Below are 21,763 nucleotides of genomic sequence, written 5' to 3' on the forward strand. Positions count from 1 at the left end.
TTCTTGAAATAATGAAATAAAATTATTTTTATGGCAGGAAAAGAAAAATTCTACATAAAATTTTCTCTGCTGTTTAAGCCACTACCATCATTTGATAAAAAGCATGGAAGCTGAGATTTAGAGAGATTAAAGTCTGTCAAAGTCTTGTAATTAGAAATTAAAAGACACAAAATTTATACTTTGGAACTCTTCAAATCCAAAATTAATGTGTTCCCCAACTCTTCTGCACTGATTTTTTGCTCTCTCCATATTGAATTCACTTTTTATCATGTCTTCTGTTTCACATTTGTTTCCTCTCACAATCTCTGGCTAAAATCTAGCTTCTGAGCACATTGTTGCCAGGGATTACATCAGAATCAGTTCTTCCTTTCTTTCATTAAACCCAAGGTGTGACCCACAATATGACTTTTATAAGTATCTGGAAAAAAAATGAATGAGTGAATGAATTATAACAAATACTAGAAATTAAACAAGTGCTTTTGCTTGCTTGACTGATAATATCACAATTATATTTTTAGGTGTATTTTAAATGGAGGGTCCCAAACTGATGAAATGAAAAAAAAACAGAAAACTTAGATATCTATAAAATGAAAAATATTTTAAAATATTTAGTTGATAGTTAAAATTGGGAGATTTCACAAAACATCTGAAAAAAATACTGGAAAGTATTTAATACTTGGTCCACATAACCCCATAACAATAATGTGCTTGATTTGAGTAGAACCTGTCCTTTATGGAGAGGATGTGCTTGCTACATATCACCACAGCTTCTTGTTTTTACACACAATGCTTGCATTGACATTAGGCCTGTGATTTTCATTTTCTTACCTATCTGTTCACATGTCATGAGTCTATTAACCCTTATTTAAAATATAAAATCTATAAGAAATGAGTATGTTACTTCTTTATACTGCATTTTCTTTTTTGGTAGAACTCTACACAGAAAAAAAAAATTCATAATGTATACTTGAAAAGGTTTCAAAGAATCTATCTACTGGAGGACTTAATTTTTAATACTATTTTTTTTACAAATGTTTCACAGCTTTTACAAATTTCTTGCTTCTTTTACAAATTTGCTCACATCTTTAACAAATTTCTTCTTCATTCTATTTTACGCTCCCCCCCCCCCACCATCACCCACCCCAAGCAATGTATCTATTTTAAGATTTATGTGTCTTGGGTAAAAACGACCTTCTCTCCAAGTAAAAATTTGATCACACCCTCACGAATCAGTTTGGTCTTGATACCATAAACAATTGGGCTCATTGTAGGAGGCAGGAGCAGATAAAGGTTGGCCACAATGATGTGTATGTGGTGAGGGACACTGTGTCCTCCAAAACGGTGGGTGAAAAAAGTGAAAAAAGCTGGGACATAGGTGATCACAATAGCACAGATATGTGATGTACAGGTGCTGAAGGCTTTGTGATGAGCATCTGTGGATGACAGGCTCACCACAGCTCGCAAGATCATAGTGTAAGACACTGCAATACAGCACATGTCAAACACGCCGATGAGGAGAGCAACCATCAGACCATAAATAGCATTGACCCTGAAATTGCCACAGGACACCTTGGCCACAGACATGTGGTCACAGTACGTGTGGGGAATGAAGTTGCCTCGACAATAGGGCAGGCACTTGGTAAGGAAAGTGAATGGAAAGATGAGCATCACACCCCTCAGCAGAGTGGCAAGACCAGCCTTGGCAATGACAGCACTGGTGAGGATGGTGGCATAGCGTAAGGGGTAGCAGATGGCCACATAGCGGTCCAGCGCCATGAGCATGAGCACCCCAGACTCCATCCCAGTCAACATGTGGACAAAAAACATCTGAGCCAGGCAGCCATTGAAGTCAATCTCCTTCAGGTTGAACCAGAATATGCACAGCATGTTGGGTATCGTGGTGGTGCACAGGGTGACATCTGTGAAGGAGAGCAGGGCCAGAAAGTAGTACATGGGGTGATGCAGGGCCTCCTCATGGCCGATGAGGTAGATGAGTCCACAGTTGCCCACAACAGCAATGATGTACATGAAGCAGAATGGCAGGGAGATCCAGATGTGTGCGGTTTCCAGCCCAGAAACACCATTCAGGATAAAGAATCCTGGTGTCATGCTGGAGATATTGGCTCCAGACATAATGCCTGACAAGTGGGGGGCATTTTATATTCTTTGTCCACAATTGCTCTCTGTATAGGAGATAGAGGTGGGGTTAGAGACCAAATATAAGAATGGTTTGTAGAACGATAACAATGAAAGCCATGAACATTCATCTTGTTAGGATAATCAGGATGGTTTTTTATTTCCCCAGCTCTAGCAAAAGAATCTTTGAACTATGTTATCTAAAAATAAATAGTAGAGTCTTACTTTGTTTAATGTGCAACAGCAAACTTTCTGCTTAGAAAGTTAGAAAGGATACTTTCTACTATCCTTACTGTCTCTGTCTCTTACAGCTCTTGCCTTGAAGATTATGAGGAAAGCAAGTTATTGCAAAATTGTTCTGGATATCTTGCTAATGATAACATACTGTAGAAACTCAATAAAATTTTTGAAGTAGTAAGGATTTAATATGATTGGCATTCAATCTCTGATGCCAATATCATGCTTTTCCATGTTGTGAAAATTCAGTTGTTCTTGAGAAGGAAAAAAAAACCAGTATTTACATTTCTTTTTTTTTTAAATTTTATTTTATTTTTAAATTTTACATAATTGTATTAGTTTTGCCAAATATCAAAATGAATCTGCCACAGGTATACATGTGTTCCCCATTCTGAACCCTCCTCCCTCCTCCCTCCCCATACGATCCCTCTGGGTCATCCCAGTGCACTAGCCCCAAGCATCCAGTATCGTGCATTGAACCTGGACTGGCATCTCGTTTCATACATGATATTTTACATGTTTCAATGCCATTCTCCCAAATCTTCCCACCCTCTCCCTCTCCCACAGAGTCCATAAGACTGTTCTTTTACATTTCTAAATCATTAAAAAATTTCAGTCATTTCTACTGCCCTACAAGAAATAACAATCCAAAGATATGGTATTGTTTGCTGTAATTTAAACAATATTTCACTATAACTGTACAGGTAATCAGTACAACAGACAATACCATATCTTTGGATTGTTATTTCTTGTAGGGCAGTAGAAATGACTGAAAGATATTTGAAGAAATTTATAGATTCAGGGATATCTGAGTAAAATGAAGGTTCCAAATGGTTAAAATTGTTCTTTTATTCAAAAAAATAAAATGATGCTTAAGCTGTGCCATAAACCTGAGTTCTCATGCAGCAAAGTCAGTGTCAAATACACCCATCATTCAGCAGACTTAAGTAGATACTTCTAGTGCGATGGCATGTATTACATGGCAGTGAAGCCACAAGATACAGATTCTTTTCACCTAAATATTCAAAAAATTACCATTATGTCTACTTCTACTGACCAGACTACATAGAAACCACCACAGAAAGAAGAAATACAAAGGAATACAAGTTTCAGAGGCTCATGGTTTCTGCTTCCTAAGCTGACTTCATCTTGTGTGAACCATCTCTTCTAATAAAAAAGGCTCTCCCAAACCTCTCCTGAAATTTCACCACCTGGAGAAACTATCATTTCATGGACCTGGATTAGAAACATTTAAAGATAAAAATCTCCAGTGTCCACCATCTTTTATGTATACACCATGAGGAAATGAATAAAGTGGAAATGAGGTTAAGTCTAGCCACCCATAAAGACAAAAAACCATTGTCTCTTAAGAAGTGAAAGGGAAAGAGAAATACATTGCTTTTTGCTAATGTTGTCTTTTGGTAATTATGCCTATATTCTTAGCCATTGTATTATTATCCAGGAATATCTCTATCTTTTTCAAATGGCTATTTTAAAAAATTACCCAAACTTACCTCAGTGTTAGGCACAAAGTTCTTATTCATGGCTGAGAATCCTTAGGAGTTTTTCAAAATCTGGGCTGGCATCTTCTTACTTATATTGAAGCTTTGGCTTCAAGGGCAGCAGTTTCCACCGCATCATCCCCCAGTTCATGTGCCAGGGCGGTGATTTCACCAACCACAACGGCACCGGGGGCAAGTCCATCTACGGGAAGAAGTTTGACGATGAAAACTTTATCCTCAAACACACGGGACCAGGCCTGCTGTCCATGGCCAACTCCGGCCCAAACACCAACGGCTCCCAGTTCTTCCTGATGTGTGACAAGACGGATTGGCTGGACGGCAAGCATGTAGTGTTTGGGGAGATCACGGATGGCCTGGACGTCTTGCGGCAGATTGAGGCCCAGGGCAGCAAGGACGGGAAGCCCAAGCAGAAGGTGATCATCTCCGACTGTGGGGAGTATGTGTGAGAGGGGAGCTGTCAACCCGGGGCACCGGCACCCGAGGTGTCCCATTGGCAGCGAGCAGGGCTTCGTGTCGTGGCCCTTCCTCAGGGTCAGCATGGGACACCTCCTCTGGCTCTTCCTCAGGTGTGGCCTTGGGCCCAGGGCTGCCCTCCCCACTGTGGACAGCTGTGCATGGCCTATACAGGCCTTTGCCACCAGGGCTTCTTGTGGGCCCACCTGTGTGACTCCTGGACATTTTCTTTTGGTAAAATAAATCCTAGTTTTGATTTAAAAAAAAAAAACAGACAACTAAAAAAGGAATTTTAGTTTCCCTGGAGAATCTTCAGCAAGGTATCCCAGGTGATTGACTCTCCACAATTAGATGTCTCAGAAGAATCTGTTTGAAAGAGAAGGAACTTTGGGCTTATGGTACTAGATAGGCATTTAGAAACTTTTTAATAGAAAAAGGAACAACAAAAGCAAAAACATATTAAAGTTTAATGCTGTATTCCCAAGTGAGAAATATGACCACCAAGACTGGTGGAGACAAATATCATTTAAAAGTTTCTTCTCTTATTGCAAAATAAATACATTTTTTTAAATGTAGAAAAAAATCTAAAAAGAAACTATAGAAAAGCATAATAAAAACTTGGAAAATCACTTGTTATTCTAATGAAGCAATAACCATTTTAAAATGCTTTATCTACTTGTCCAATAATTTTGGATTACTATGTATAATATTCTCTTTCATATAAACTTCATACTGTATGAAATTTGCACATTTTCCCCTATTTAATATAATGTACATTTCTCATGTCATTCTATATGCCTTGCAATTGAAAGTTTAGAGCTAAACTTTCCATTCAATAGTTGAAGCAAAATTAAACATTTTATTACTCTTGAATATTTAAATTGTTTCTAATTTTTGTTATCAAAGAGAATTATTTTATGGATATCCTAATCTGTTTGTACTATTGATTTTCCCCTCTTAGAATTATTAGAAATAGATTTGAAATTTGTGGAAAAAGAGGCATAGACAATTCAATTATGTTGATAAAAGTTGGAAAAATTCATCTTCGTAAAAAAATCATCTTCATATGGGATTTTCACTCCCATACACTATTAGTATGCTATCCCTCTAAAGTACTAACTATTATATGCCTGCTCTCTTTTCCCCAACTGAATTTGTTATTTAGCTTGATATTTTGATATTTTAGCTAGACTTAAAATCAACTTTGTTAGTAGGGCCTATGAACATTCTTTTCAAGTGTTTTTTGGTCAGTTGTTTTTCTAATATTTGGATTATTCATGCTTCTCCTTATCCATCCCAGTAGAGGTGTTAGCTTTGATTTTATTGCTTGCTGGGAACTTTCAGTACTAAAATATGAACACATCTTCTGTCATAGTTTGCAACCATTTTCAAAGGTAGTATTGTTACTAAACTGAACTGGAATCCACTTGCCAGATGCACAGCAAATCAATCTACTGACACCAACTTGTGGTGAGGGGAAGTATAGCATTTATCGCAGGGCACCAAGCAAGGAAAAGAGGAAGATGGTAAAGAACCTGCCTGTCAATGTTGGAGATGTAAGAGACACAGATTCAGTCCCTAGGTCTGGAAGATCCCCTGGAGGAGGGCATGGCAATCCACTCTAGTAGTTTTGCCTGGAGAGTCTCATGGACATAAGAGCCTGGCGGGTTGTAGTCCATAGGGTCACAAAGAGTCAGATACTACTGTAACAACTTAGCACACACACATGAGTGCATGCTCAAAAGATCCAAACCCCTCGTGTCTTTTAAGGAAGGGTTTTCAAAGACAGTGAGAAGAATAGAATCATAAGATGTGTGATCAGTTTTGCACAAATCTCTAATTGTTGGTGAGGATATATCAAGGTGAAGTTTCAGGAATCAACGTCAACAGTCTTCTGACTACAACCAGTCTGGTGTCTGTGTGATTGTGGTGAGCAGTCTCCTTTGGTGGGGCTCTGGTTTTTGCAAAACAACTGAGGAATGCACATGAGCCCTTTACCTATATCTTCCAAAAGGAACTGGGAGTTCTTTATGGCTGACATTGTTTAAGTTATTATTACTTTTCTTGTCTGACTGCTTTTACTTTGCACTTTGCCTCTACATTCCCTTACTTCTCTAATGTTAATTCCTTGGGCTTTCTCTTTGGAATTTGGAGAAGGACTAGGAGACTAAAGCTTTTTCTATAAACAAGAAGCAGGGGAACACAGAGGGGTCTTGTCACCAAGAAGGTCCCTTGGGGTCCTGCCCAGTTTCAATTCCCTCTTTTCTTTGATACTCCTCCATCCTGAAGGGAACAGGGGTGACGATGGCTCTGGCTACTTTCTGATGGATGGGGGCAGCATCAATTTTTCAGGATTAGAGAAGTGATAATCATAAAGTTTCATTTCAAAGAATTCTCAAGTCCTAGGCTTGGCATCAACATTTTGCATTAGGAAGACATTACTCCTTTGTGACTGCCTGTCAATGCACCTAGACAATCATATGAACATTAGTAGATGTATTATAATGAAGATGATGATCAAGACGCATCTTTGTAGAATTCCTGAGAAAACCCTCCCGTTCCAGACAGCAACCAGGAAAATAAATCTTGGAGTGGGTCCTCTTTTTATTGATTTTGTAACCAAGTGGCCTTTTGAAATAATCTATTCGTTAGACTTTCAACTTCTCCTGAGGTATTTGTATATGTACAGCCTGTGGCGAGTACACATACCCCTCTGTGTTTGGTCAAAATGAAATCCAAGGAAATTCTGTTATCAAAGACCACCAGAACCAAAGAATCTAGAAATACATGTTGGGGCATGATGTTTTTTGGGCAATCTGTCCAATTGTAATAGACAGGTTGCTTATCATATCTACTGATATATTGACATGGACTCTAGCAGTTGTGATGAGGATACCAAGAATACTTTGTCCTACTATCCTACCAACATCTTCTTAAGGTGTATTCTATTTCTAGGAAGAGATGTAAAGCTTTCTGAGCTGTGCACACACACACACAAAAAGAGTTAGAAAATATTCAGTATAAGCAGGACCCTTCATGAGGTTCGTGACATTGTACAGGAGACAGGGATCAAGATCATCCCCATGGAAAAGAAATGCAAAAAAGCAAAATGGCTGTCTGGGGAGGCCTTACAAATACTGTGAAAAGAAGAGAAGTGAAAATCAAAGGAGAAAAAGAAAGATATAAACATCTGAATGAAGAGTTCCAAAGAATAGTAAGAAGAGATAAGAAAGCCTTTTCAGAGATCAATGCAAAGAAATAGAGGAAAACAACAGAATGGGAAAGACTAGAGATCTCTTCAAGAAAATCAGAGATACCAAAGGAACATTTCATGCAAAGATGGGCTCGATAAAGGACAGAAATGGTATGGACCTAACAGAAGCAGAAGATATTAAGAAGAGATGGCAAGAATACACAGAAGAACTGTACAAAAAAGATCTTCATAACCCAGATAAACATGATGGTGTGATCACTGACCTAGAGCCAGACATCCTGGAATGTGAAGTCAAGTGGGCCTTAGAAAGCATCACTACGAACAAAGCTAGTGGAGGTGATGGAATTCCAGTTGAGCTATTCCAAATCCTGAAAGATGATGCTGTGAAAATGCTGCACTCAATATGCCAGCAAATTTGGAAGACTCAGCAGTGGCCACAGGACTGGAAAAGGTCAGTTTTCATTCCAATCCCAAAGAAAGGCAATGCCAAAGAGTGCTCAAACTACCACACAATTGCACTCATCTCACAAGCTAGTGAAGTAATGCTCAAAATTCTCCAAGCCAGGCTTCAGCAATATGTGAACCGTGAACTTCCTGAAGTTCAAGCTGGTTTTAGAAAAGGCAGAGGAACCAGAGATCAAATTGCCAACATCCACTGGATCATTGACAAAGCAAGAGAGTTCCAGAAAAACATCTATTTCTGCTTTATTGACTATGCCAAAGCCTTTGACTGTGTGGATCACAATACACTGTGGAAAATTCTGAAAGAGATGGGAATACCAGACCACCTGACCTGCCTCTTGAGAAATTTGTATGCAGGTCAGGAAGTAACAGTTAGAACTGTACATGGAACAACAGACTGTTTCCAAATAGGAAAAGGAGTACGTCAAGGCTGTATATTGTCACCCTGCTTATTTAACTTCTATGCAGAGTACATCATGAGAAACGCTGGACTGGAAGAAGCACAAGCTGGAATCAAGATTGCCGGGAGAAATATCAATAACCTCAGATATGCAGATGACACCATCCTTATGGCAGAAAGTGAAGAGGAACTCAAAAGCTTCTTGATGAAAGTGAAAGTGGAGAGTGAAAAAGTTGGCTTAAAGCTCAACATCCAGAAAACTAAGATCATGGCATCTGGTCCCATCACTTCATGGGAAATAGATGGGGAAACAGTGGAAACAATGGCACACTTTATTTTTCTGGGCTCCAAAATCACTGCCAATGGTGACTGCAGCCATGAAATTAAAAGACGCTTACTCCTTGGAAGGAAAATTATGACCAACCTAGATAGCATATTCAAAAGCAGAGACATTACTTTGCCAACAAAGGTTCATCTAGTCAAGGCTATGGTTTTCCCGTGGTCATGTACGGATGTGAAAGTTAGACTGTGAAGAAGGCTGAGCGCCAAAGAATTGATGCTTTTGAACTGTGGTGTAGGAGAAGACTCTTGAGAGTCCCTTGGACTGCAAGGAGATCCAACCAGTCCATTCTGAAGGAGATCAGTCCTGGGATTTCTTTGGAAGGAATGATGCTAAAGCTGAAACTCCAGTACTTCGGCCACCTCATGCGAAGAGTTGACTCATTGGAAAAGACTTTGATTCAGGGAGGAATTGGGGGCAAGAGGAGAAGGGGACGCCAGAGGATGAGATGGCTGGATGGCATCACTGACTTGATGGATGTGAGTCTCAGTGAACTCCAGGAGTTGGTGATGGACAGGGAGGCCTGGCATGCTGTGATTCATGGGGTTGCAAAGAGTGGACATGACTGAGCGACTGATCTGAAATGATATGATCATGTTGCCAGCTCTCCAGCCCATAGTATAACTACTCTCATGTCAAAGGGTCTCTTCTTATACCACAGACAAAAATATAACTGGCCAGGGGCGCAAGTTTTCCTTACCATTGTGGTATCATTAATGTCTTCATTTTCAGAAAGTACAAAGATTGCCTTATGAAGCCAAATTTTCCATATTCCATTTACATGATATCCAATCTGTGTGACTTTCATGTATTACCTATTGACATTTATACTTTTTGTACATGGATCAGTTGTACATTAGAGGTAGGTGACACATTTTTTCATGTGAAATGCAGGGGATTGCAAGGGACGGATAATCACCTTTTCTTCAATGGAGATTATTTCAGATAAGTTGAGAGAGGGGACCAGACATTCTGAAGTTCCCTGGTTAATTAAAACTGGAAAGAGAATTTTCAAGGAAGAAGATTATAAGAAGTCTTGAGCTCTAACACTGCATCAAAATTGACTATTGGGACCACTGCAGGGAGATACTGCCTATAGAAGGTCAGGAGAATTCTATGTTAAATCCAACAATCACTTCAACTTTACCCTCTAGGGAAAGGCTTTGTGGCAGTTTGATTTAAAATATCAATATTTTCCTTCTAGGAAGTGGCAGACCAAGTGGGTTAAGACAGAAAATGGAGAGAAAAGGCCATCATCATTTTAATAGCAACTTCCAAAGTTATCTAACAGATTTGGCCAGGTACCAAACATTTCTAAGAAAATTAGATAGGCCCATAGTCAAGTAAGGGAATACCGATAGGTCAGAAAAATGCTCCAGTCAACCACAGATGTCACTATGAAAAGCTGTAATCAATACACTAGTTATTTAAGATACTTAAAATTTTTTTAGTCTGAGTCCTAGTCCAGGTTCACAAGACTATCAATTTTGAGCCAGTGTGATGGCCATTTCTCCAGTACTTGTTGAAGCCTGTGGAGCTGCAGTCCGGTCAGAAGCTGACTTTACTTAAGTGTGGTGGATCCACAGCTTAATTCCTGCTAATATGGAAGAAAAATGAGGTTTTAGCACAATCTGATAAGGTTCCACCTATCAGGTCTGGAAATGATTCTCTACATGTGTCTCTTTCCAAGTTTTAGGGGTATCCAGTCCCTAGTATAATGCAGTGAAGAGGGGCATTCAGGGAGCTTTCCTTATTAGCAAATGTATGAAGCGCATTCAGAACCACCTCCAGGTTTGTATGTATCTCACAGTGTCTAGTTTCCTACCCTCTGATCAGGTGCTTGAACCCTTAAGTGCTCAGAATAGGAAAAGGGTTTCTTATATGAAATTTCATAAGAACTCAGTTGGAACTTGTTTCTAGGAGCCACTCTAATTCTAACTAGTGCAACTAGCAGCTCTTTATACTAAGCTAAATTAGTCTCTGGACAGATTTTTGCTATGGTCTTCTTTAAAGTATGGTTCATTATCTCTGTCTTTCCAGCTGATTGAGGCCTCTATGATTCATGTAAATTATACTTTATTTCCAGTTATTTAGATAACTCTGGTATCACCTTGGCAACAAAGGCTTACTCCTGTTATCATTCTGGATTGAACCAGGGAAGTTTACCCAAATCTGAGTACTGTTTCTTTGAGCAGAGCCTTTACTATTTCACTTCAATGGGGAAATGCCTCTACCCAGGTTGTGAAAGTATCCACCATCACCAGTAGATAGCAGAAATGGAAATTTCCCTTGTCTTTAGGCCAAGCTGTAGACTCTATTTGCCAGCCCTCTCCTGGTCATTCTCCTTAGCCTGGATCCTCATGCAAGGTGAGGTAACCAGGCCTTGAAGTTGCTTTCTTTTTTTTCATTGCATTTTTTAAATTAATTTAGTTGGAGGCTAATTACTTTACAATGTATGTTTTTTGCCATACATTGACATGAATCAGCCACAGGTATACATGTGTCCCCCATCCCAAACCCCCCTTCCACCTCCCTCCCCATCCCATCCCTCTGGGTTGTCCCCTGCACCAGCTTTGAGTGCCCTGTTTCATGCATTGAATGTGGACTGGTCATCTATTTCACATATGATAACATACATATGTTGAAGTTGCTTGTTTGCATAGATCATGCATTTTTGTACCACCTTCTGAATTGTTTTGTTCAATACAATGTTGAATCCACTGGAGAGTATTCTAATTTCTTTATCTCTGTACATCTACACATGTGACAAGTTACATGTGATTGGTTAAAGTGTTCTTAAGAGTATGTAGGAGCAAGATAACTTTCACTACATTTGGTATCATCTTGCAATTTCATTCCCCTAACTTTCCCTTGGTAATAATATTCCGTAGATGAACAGGAAATGTGATTTAAATAAATTGAAATATGACTGGGAGTTGCTTGTACCCAATTCCTTGGTTCTAGATCTAATCAAATTGTGTGAGGTTGATGTGGAAAGATTGGACCATTGCCCTGAGGTCTGCCTCACAACTTGGTCTCCAGACAGGAGATGGAATTTGAAATTCCATCCACCTTTTATCTTGTCCTCACCTCTCCTCTCCTGTTCTTCCCCCTCCATCTCTAACTACCCCCTCCCATGAATGCAGAGTAGAATTTTCTTCCTTCACTCTCTGCTTCATAACAGTTTAAGAATTTGTCAATGATTCTGGCCTCCTGGCTCTAATTCAGTGGTGAGTCTTAGTTTTACCAATTATGTTGTTGTTCATTTCTTTCTGTGAAACTCATCTTTGATTTTGAAATGGGGAAGATGATATAAAATTAATTGGAAATTGTTACTTGAGTGTGTCAAAGTTTTTATTCACTACATTTATTTTTCCAGGTTTTTGTTTTCTGCTCTGTGTTTATTGTGGCTGTTGCCTCTCACACACTCTTCCCACAGCATACGCCTATTCACATTATGGTATTTAAATTTAAGTATTCTGAGAGTCACCCAGCTGGCTGTTTGTATTTCTCATAAACCTCAATTATCAAATGAGAGGGACTTCCCACAGTGTGCTAGTGGTAAAGAATCCACCTGCCAATTTAGGAGACTCAGGAGATTTGGGTTTGATCCCTGGATCAGAAAGATCCCCGTGAGTACAAAATGGCACCTCACTCCAGTATTCTTGCCTGGAAAATTATGCTATAGTTTTGAAATAAATGTTTGCATATTTTATATAAAACATCATTATAATACATGATAAAATATATGTGTTTAAAACTGACAGTAGGGAAAAGTGCTATGTTTTGGTATGGTTTAAAAGAGAATACTTTGAGTAAAATTTTCCAAATCCAAAAACACAATTTCAAGAGAGAACAACCTTACTGATTATAAGATTATAAGTAGCATTACAGAGAAGCACTTTTGTACTGATAATATGTTTTTAAAATTCAGGTTTTGCTTCAAAGCATGAAAGTTATCTTGCAAAAATATGTCAAGTGGTAAACATATTTCATAATCATTTGACTATGTATATAATATGATATAGGGCTTCCCATATAGCTCAGTCAGTAAAGAATCTGCCTGAAATGCAGGAGACCTGAGTTCAATTCTAGTGTCAAGAATCCCTTGTAGAAGGAAATGGCAACCCACTCCAGTATTCTTGCCTAGAGAATCCCACGGATAGAGGAGCCTGGAAGGCTACAGTCCGTGGGGTCTCAAGAGTCAGACACAACTTAGTGACCAAACCACCAATATGATATTAAAATATGTTCTTCATATTAGCAGGCTATAGAAGAATATGGGGCTCCCCAGGTAGCCCAGTGGTAAAGAATCTGCCAACCAATGCAAGAGTCCTTCTGCCAATGTAGAAGACTCAAGTGTCTTGGCTTCAATTCTTGATCTAGGAAAATCCCCTGGAGGAGGGAATGGCAACCCACTGAAGTACTCTTGGCTGGAAAATTCCATGGATGAAGGAGACTGGCAGGCTGCAGTCCATGGGATCACAGAGTTGGACATGACTGAGCACACGCAAACATGCATAGAATATACTCTTAATCAATATCACTAATTTCTCTATTTCTTTATATGCTTCATTCTGTGCCCATTCCAGAAAGTCTAAATAAAGTTAAAGTCTGTGGGAATATAATTATTTCCTGTCATTTTTTTCTATAAAATTTAGGTATCAGAGTTGAAATTTTGTGATTTTATCATAAATCTTTGAGCAGAATACTGACAGGTAATTTTTCTGACCTCATGGCTGATGAATTTTACATTTATTATCTTCTTTTGCATACTTCTATTAATTTTTGTACTAAATACAGAATTCTATATCATAGATTATCTCACACTCAAAATGTCTTTCTCTCCAAAAAGCAATTTGATCACCCTTTCATGGATCTGCTTGGTCTTCACTCCATAGACAATTGGATTCAAGGTGGGAGGCAGCAATAGGTAGAGACTGGCTATTAAAATGTGTACATGGTGAGGTATGTTGCATCCCCCAAAGTGGTGAGTAAAGACATTGAAGAAGGCTGGGACACAGGTGATGACAATAGCACATATGTGTGATGTACAGGTGCTGAAGGCTCTATAACAAATACCTGCAGAGGACAGATTTTTTACAACATGGAAAATCATGGTGTAAAAGAGGGAAATACAGATGATATCAGACCCTCCATTCAGTACGGCAGTTATGAGACCATAGGTGGCATTAATCTTGATATTGCCACAGGATAATTTGGCCAGAGACATATGGTCACAATGGTGTGTTGACCAAGGTTTGTCCTTGCAATAGGGAAGATGCTTAATCAGGAAAGTGAACAGTACCACCATCAACACACTTCAAGTCAAGGTGACAAGGCCAGCCTTGGTAATTGTGGTGTTGGTGAGGATGATAGAATAGCGTAGAGGGTAGCAAATGGCTGCATAGTGATCCAGAGCCATAAGCATGAGCACACCAGACTCCATACCTGTCAGCATGTGGATGAAAAACATCTGCACAAGTCAGGCATTAAAATCAATCTCTTTGAGGCTGAGCTGAAAGATACACAACATATTGGGAACAAATGAAGTGTACTCACTAATATCTATAAGGGGCAGTAAGACTAGGAAGTAGTACATGGGCAGATGCAGGGCTTCCTCATGGCTGATGATGTATATGAGCCCACAGTTCCCCACGACAGCAGTGATGTACATGAAGCAGAATGGCAAGGAGATCCAAATGTGTGCAGCTTCTAGCCCAGGAATCCCATTGAGGATGAAATATTTAGGTGTCAGCCTGGAGCTGTTGACTCTATGCACGATGGTCAATGGCAAAGCATGTGACTTTTGGTTCTAATGAATATGTCCTGCACAAGAGACAGTAGTAGATTGTTTTTAGTCAGAGACAAAAGAAGAATGAATATTTTTCACAATAAATAATACATTTCGGTGAAAATTAGCTTTTTACACCCAGATGTGCTGTTTTATCTTGCTGAGGGTACTTGAGTCTGTTACTGAATCAAAAGAACGCATAGTGCAAGCATAGCAAAGACCTGGTCTTTCTTACTTTCATACCGTAAGCTCTTTCTGTATGTTCCCAGTCATATTGCCAGACCATGCACTAGTACTTGCTTCTGTCCCATTGATCAGTTTCCAGATAATTGACCCTGTTTTAATAACACTGATTCTATCAACTTCTCATATAATTTCCCTTCTTCCACATGGTTCTTCCACATGGTCCTTCCAGGTATGTCCACTGGATTATAGCCATTTAAATTGTGTAAGAATTTACTTATTGCACACATATATTATGAGGTGAACATGATCTCTCTACAAGTCTGGATATTCCAAGTTAGAATAATCAGGGACAAAAATTTGGCAGGCTTAAAATTACATCAGATCAGATCAGATCAGTCGCTCAGTCGTGTCTGACTCTTTGCGATCCCATGAATTGCAGCACGCCAGGCCTCCCTGTCCATCACCAACTCCCGGAGTTCACTGAGACTCACGTCCATCGAGTCAGTGATGCCATCCAGCCATCTCATCCTCTGGCGTCCCCTTCTCCTCTTGCCCCCAATCCCTCCCAGAGTCAAAGTCTTTTCCAATGAGTCAACTCTTCGCATGAGGTGGCCAAAGTACTGGACTTTCAGCTTTAGCATCATTCCTTCCAAAGAAATCCCAGGGCTGATCTCCTTCAGAATGGACTGGTTGGATCTCCTTGCAGTCCAAGGGACTCTCAAGAGTCTTCTCCTACACCACAGTTCAAAAGCATCAATTCTTCGGCGCTCGGCCTTCTTCACAGTCCAACTCCCACATCCATACATGACCACAGGAAAAACCATAGCCTTGACTAGATGAACCTTTGTTGGCAAAGTAATGTCTCTGCTTTTGAATATGCTATCTAGGTTGATCATAAATTTCCTTCCAAGGAGTAAGTGTCTTTTAATTCATGGTTGCAGTCACCATCTGCAGTGATTTTGGAGCCCCCCAAAATAAAGTCTGCCATTGTTTCCACTGTTTCCCCATCTATTTCCCATGACGTGATGGGACCGGATGCCATGATCTTCATTTTCTGAATGTTGAGCTTTAAGCCAACTTTTTCACTCTCCACTTTCACTTTCATCAAGAGGCTTTTTAGTTCCTCTTCACTTTCTGCCATAAGGGTGGTGTCATCTGCATATCTGAGGTTATTGCTATTTCTCCCGGCAATCTTGATTCCAGCTTGTGTTTCTTCCAGTCCAGCGTTTCTCATGATGTAATGTAAAATCTCATGATTAAATGTCAAAAGAAAATCTTTCACGTTTGTCAAGAAGAAACAATTAAATGTTTAAGGGAAAATGTATATGGCTGTGCATTGTACATTGCAACTTATAAGTTAACGTTGCAATGTACAATGCACAGCCATATACATTTTCCCTTAAACATTTAATTGTTTCTTCTTGATAAACGTGAAAGATTCTCTTTTGACATTTAATCAGTGACATTTTAAGCTATAATTATTAATAGTTTTGTGGATTCTTAAATCTCTGAGTAGGTAAAGAAGAAATATATATGTATAAATAATTATACCTTAATTTTTATATTTATAATTTTTAGCCCTTAATAAATATGAAGAAGTTCCAGAGAATAGCAAGAAGATGTAAGAAATCCTTCTTCAGCGATCAATGCAAAGAAATAGAGGAAAACAACAGAATGGGAAATACTAGAGATTTCTTCAAGAAAATTAGAGATACCAAGGGAACATTTCATGCAAAGATGGGCTTGATAAAGGACAGAAATGGTATGAACCTAACAGAAGCAGAAGATATTAAGAAGAGATGGCAAGAATACACAGAAGAACTGTACAAAAAAATCTTCATGACCCAGATAATCATGATGGTGTGATCACTGACCTAGAGCCAGACATCCTGGGATGTGAAGTCAAGTGGGCCTTAGAAAGCATCACTATGAACAAAGTCAGTGGAGGTGATGGAATTCCAGTGGGGCTATTTCAAATCCTGAAAGATGATGCTGTGAAAGTGCTGCACTCAATATGCCAGCAATTTTGGAAAACTCAGCAGTGGCCACAGGACTGGAAAAGGTCAGTTTTCCTTCCAATCCCAAAGAAAAGCTATGCTGGAGAATGCTCAAACTACCACACAATTGCACTCATCTCACACGTTAGTAAAGTAATGCTCAATATTCTCCAAGCCAGGCTTCAGCAATATGTGAACTGTGAACTTCCTGAAGTTCAAGCTAGTTTTAGAAAAGGCAGAGGAACCAGATCAAATTGCCAACATCTGGTGGATCATGGAAAAAGCAAGAGAGTTCCAGAAAAACATCTATTTCTGCTTTATTGACTATGCCAAAGCTTTTGACTGTGTGGATCACAATACACTGTGGAAAATTCTGAAAGAGATGGGAATACCAGACCACGTGATCTGCCTCTTGAGAAATTTGTATGCAGGTCTGGAAGCAACAGTTAGAACTGGACATGAAACAACAGACTGTTTCCAAATAGGAAAAGGAGTACATCAAGGCTGTATATTGTCACCCTGCTTATTTAACTTCTATGCAGAGTACATCATGAGAAACGCTGGACTGGAAGAAGCACAAGCTGGAATCAAGATTGGTGGGAGAAATATCAATAACCTCAGATATGCAGGTGACACCATCCTTATGGCAGAAAGTGAAGAGGAACTCAAAAGCCTCTTGATGAAAGTGAAAGTGGGGGGGTGAAAAAGTCGGATTAAAGCTCAACATTCAGAAAACGAAGATCATGGCATCCGGTCCCATCACTTCATGGGAAATAGATGGGGAAACAGTGGAAAAAGTGTCAGACTTTATTTTGGGGGGCTCCAAAATCACTGCAGATGGTGACTGCAACCATGAAATTAAAAGACACTTACTCCTTGGAAGGAAATTTATGATCAACCTAGATAGCATATTCAAAAGCAGAGACATTGTGTATGGTGTTAGAAAGTGTTCTAGTTTCATTCTTTTACAAGTGGTTGACCAAATTTCCCAGCACCACTTGTTAAAGAGATTGTCTTTAATCCATTGTACATTCTTGCCTCCTTTGTCAAAGATAAGGTGTCCATATGTGCGTGGATTTATCTCTGGGCTTTCTATTTTGTTCCATTGATCTATATTTCTGTCTTTGTGCCAGTACAATTCTGTCTTGATAACTGTGGCTTTGTAGTAGATCCTGAAGTCAGGTAGGTTGATTCCTCCAGTTCCATTCTTCTTTCTCAGGATCGCTTTGGCTATTCGAGGGTTTTTTGTTTTTTGTTTTTTTTTTTTAATTTATTTTATTTTTACACATTACAATATTGTATTAGTTTTGCCAAATATCGAAATGAATCTGCCACAGGTATACCCGCGTTCCCCATCCTGAACCCTCCTCCCTCCTCCCTCCCCTACCCTCCCTCTGGGTCATCCCAGTGCACCAGCCCCAAGCATCCAGTACCGTGCATCGAACCTGGACTGGCAACTCGTTTCATACATGATATTATACATGTTTCAATGCTATTCTCCCAAATTTCCCCACCCTCTCCCTCTCCCAGAGTCCGTAAGACTAATCTATACATCGGTTTTTGTATTTCCATACAAATTGTGACATTATTTGTTCTAGCTCTGTGAAGAATACCGTTGGTAGCTTGATAGGGATTGCACTGAATCTATAGATTGCTTTGGGTAGTGTACTCATTTTCACTATATTGATTCTTCCAATCCATGAACATGGTATATTTCGCCATCTATTAGTGTCCTCTTTGATTTCTTTCACCAGTGTTTTATAGTTTTCTATATATAGGTCTTTAGTTTCTTTAGGTAGGTATATTCCTAAGTATTTTATTCTTTCTGTTGCAATGGTGAATGGAATTGTTTCCTTAATTTCTCTTTCAGTTTTCTCATTATTAGTGTATAGGAATGCAAGGGATTTCTGTGTGTTGATTTTATATCCTGCAACTTTACTATAGTCATTGATTAGTTCTAGTAATTTTCTGGTGGAGTCTTTAGGGTTTTCTATGTAGAGAATCCTGTCATCTGCAAACAGTGAGAGTTTTACTTCTTCTTTTCCAATTTGGATTCCTTTTATTTCTTTTTCTGCTCTGATTGCTGTGGCCAAAACTTCCAAAACTATGTTGAATAGTAGTGGTGGAAGTGGGCACCCTTGTCTTGTTCCTGACTTTAGAGGAAATGCTTTCAATTTGTCACCATTGAGGATAATGTTTGCTGTGGGTTTGTCATATATAGCTTTTATTATGTTGAGGAATGTTCCTTCTATTCCTGCTTTCTGGAGAGTTTTTATCATAAATGGGTGTTGAATTTTGTCAAAGGCTTTCTCTGCATCTATTGAGATAATCATATGGTTTTTATTTTTCAATTTGTTAATGTGGTGTATTACATTGATTGATGTGCGGATATTGAAGAATCCTTGCATCCCTGGGATAAAGCCCACTTGGTCATGGTGTATGATCTTTTTAATGTGTTGTTGGATTCTGGTTGCTAGAATTTTGTTAAGGACTTTTGCATCTATGTTCATCAATGATATTGGCCTGTAGTTTTCTTTTTTTGTGGCATCTTTGTTAGGTTTTGGTATTAGGGTGATGGTGGCCTCATAGAATGAGTTTGGAAGTTTACCTTCCTCTGCAATTTTCTGGAAGAGTTTGAGCAGGATAGGTGTTAGCTCTTCTCTAAATTTTTGGTAGAATTCAGCTGTGAAGCCGTCTGGACCTGGGCTTTTGTTTGCTGGAAGATTTTGGATTACAGATTCAATTTCCATGCTTATGATGGGTCTGTTAAGATTTTCTATTTCTTCCTGGTCGAGTTTTGGAAAGTTGTACTTTTCTAAGAATTTGTCCATTTCTTCCACGTTGTCCATTTTATTGGCATATAATTGTTGATAGTAGTCTCTTATGATCCTTTGTATTTCTGTGTTGTCTGTTGTGATCTCTCCATTTTCATTTCTAATTTTATTGATTTGATTTTTCTCCCTTTGTGTCTTGATGAGTCTGGCTAATGGTTTGTCAATTTTATTTATCCTTTCAAAGAACCAGCTTTTGGTTTTGTTGATTTTTGCTATGGTCTCTTTTGTTTCTTTTGCATTTATTTCTGCTCTAATTTTTAAGATTTCTTTCCTTCTACTAACCCTGGGGTTCTTCATTTCTTCCTTTTCTAGTTGCTTTAGGTGTAGAGTTAGGTTATTTATTTGACTTTTTTCTTGTTTCTTGAGGTGTGCCTGTAAGTTATTTATTTGACTTTTTTCTTGTTTCTTGAGGTGTGCCTGTATTGCTATGAACTTTCCCCTTAGGACTGCTTTTACAGTATCCCACAGGTTTTGGGTTGTTGTGTTTTCATTTTCATTCGTTTCTATGCAAATTTTGATTTCTTTTTTGATTTCTTCTGTGATTTGTTGGTTATTCAGCAGTGTGTTGTTCAGCCTCCACATGTTGGAATTTTTAATAGTTTTTCTTCTGTAATTGAGATCTAATCTTACTGCATTGTGGTCAAAAAAGATGCTTGGAATGATTTCTATTTTTTTGAATTTGCCAAGGCTAGCTTTATGGCCCAGGATGTGATCTATCCTGGAGAAGGTTCCATGTGCGCTTGAGAAAAAGGAGAAATTCATTGTTTTGGGGTGAAATGTCCTATAGATATCAATTAGGTCTAACTGGTGTATTGTATCATTTAAAGTTTGTGTTTCCTTGTTAATTTTCTGTTTAGTTGATCTATCCATAGGTGTGAGTGGCGTATTAAAGTCTCCCACTATTATTGTGTTATTGTTAATTTCTCCTTTCATACTTGTTAGCATTTGTCTTACATATTGCAGTGCTCCCGTGTTGGGTGCATATATATTTATAATTGTTATATCTTCTTCTTGGATTGATCCTTTGATCATTACGTAGTGACCTTCTTTGTCTCTTTTCACAGCCTTTGTTTTAAAGTCTATTTTATCTGATATGAGTATTGCTACTCCTGCTTTCTTTTGGTCCCTATTTGCATGGAAAATCTTTTTCCAGCCCTTCACTTTCAGTCTGTATGTGTCCTCTGTTTTGAGGTGGGTCTCTTGTAGACAACATATGTAGGGGTCTTGTTTTTGTATCCATTCAGCCAGTCTTTGTCTTTTGGTTGGAGCATTCAACCCATTTACATTTAAGGTAATTACTGATAAGTATGATCCCGTTACCATTTACTCTATTGTTTTGGGTTTGAATTTATACACCGTTTTTGTTTCCTGTCTAGAGAATATCCTTTAGTATTTGTTGGAGAGCTGGTTTGGTGGTGCTGAATTCTCTCAGCTTTTGCTTGTCTGAAAAACTTTTGATTTCTCCTTCATACTCGAATGAAATCCTTGCTGGGTACAATAATCTGGGCTGTAGGTTATTTTCTTTCATCATTTTAAGTATGTCTTGCCATTCCCTCCTGGCTTGAAGAGTTTCTATTGAAAGATCAGCTGTTATCCTTATGGGAATTCCCTTGTGTGTGATTTGTTGTTTTTCCCTTGCTGCTTTTAATATTTGTTCTTTGTGTTAGATCTTTGTTAATTTGATTAATATGTGTCTTGGGGTGTTTCGCCTTGGGTTTATCCTGTTTGGGACTCTCTGGATATCTTGGACTTGGGTGATTATTTCCTTCCCCATTTTAGGGAAGTTTTCAACTATTATCTCCTCAAGTATTTTGGATTAAAGATCTAAACATAAGACCAGAAACTATAAAACTCCTAGAGGAGAACATAGGCAAAACACTCTCTGACATACATCACAGCAGGATCCTCTATGACCCACCTCCCAGAATATTGGAAATAAAAGCAAAAATAAACAAATGGGACCTAATTAAACTTAAAAGCTTGTGCACATCAAAGGAAACTATTAGCAAGGTGAAAAGGCAGCCTTCAGAATGGGAGAAAAGAATAGCAAATGAAGCAACTGACAAACAAATAATCTCAAAAATATACAAGCAACTCCTACATCTCAATTCCAGAAAAATAAATGACCCAATCAAAAAATGGGCCAAAGAACTAAATAGACATTTCTCCAAAGAAGACATACAGATG

General features: G+C 38.7%; 2 protein-coding genes and 1 pseudogene across 2 annotated transcripts; 1 reads left to right on the top strand and 2 right to left on the bottom strand.

Annotated features, from left to right (window-relative positions):
• Nucleotides 1–1,095: 1,095 nt before the first annotated feature.
• LOC133261240 (olfactory receptor 52N2-like) lies at nucleotides 1,096–2,133 on the bottom strand. Its single transcript, XM_061439750.1, has one exon. It carries the CDS (start codon nucleotides 2,131–2,133, stop codon nucleotides 1,168–1,170), a length of 966 nt encoding a protein of 321 aa, XP_061295734.1. The 3' UTR covers nucleotides 1,096–1,167.
• A 1,850-nt stretch (nucleotides 2,134–3,983) lies between these two features.
• On the top strand, nucleotides 3,984–4,448 carry LOC133261241 (peptidyl-prolyl cis-trans isomerase E-like). Its single transcript, XM_061439751.1, has one exon. It carries the CDS (start codon nucleotides 4,025–4,027, stop codon nucleotides 4,340–4,342), a length of 318 nt encoding a protein of 105 aa, XP_061295735.1. The 5' UTR covers nucleotides 3,984–4,024; the 3' UTR covers nucleotides 4,343–4,448.
• Nucleotides 4,449–13,584: 9,136 nt separating this feature from the next.
• LOC133260957 (olfactory receptor 52N2-like) lies at nucleotides 13,585–14,832 on the bottom strand (annotated as a pseudogene).
• Nucleotides 14,833–21,763: the final 6,931 nt, after the last annotated feature.

The sequence above is a fragment of the Bos javanicus genome, chromosome 15 (genome assembly GCF_032452875.1).
Source record: "Bos javanicus breed banteng chromosome 15, ARS-OSU_banteng_1.0, whole genome shotgun sequence".
Classification (NCBI taxonomy): Eukaryota; Metazoa; Chordata; class Mammalia; order Artiodactyla; family Bovidae; genus Bos; species Bos javanicus.

Bases quoted from the DNA above. Each gene is read 5' to 3' on its own strand.
- LOC133261240 (XM_061439750.1), bottom strand. From the start codon at position 2,133: ATGTCTGGAGCCAATATCTCCAGCATGACACCAGGATTCTTTATCCTG.
- LOC133261241 (XM_061439751.1), top strand. From the start codon at position 4,025: ATGTGCCAGGGCGGTGATTTCACCAACCACAACGGCACCGGGGGCAAG.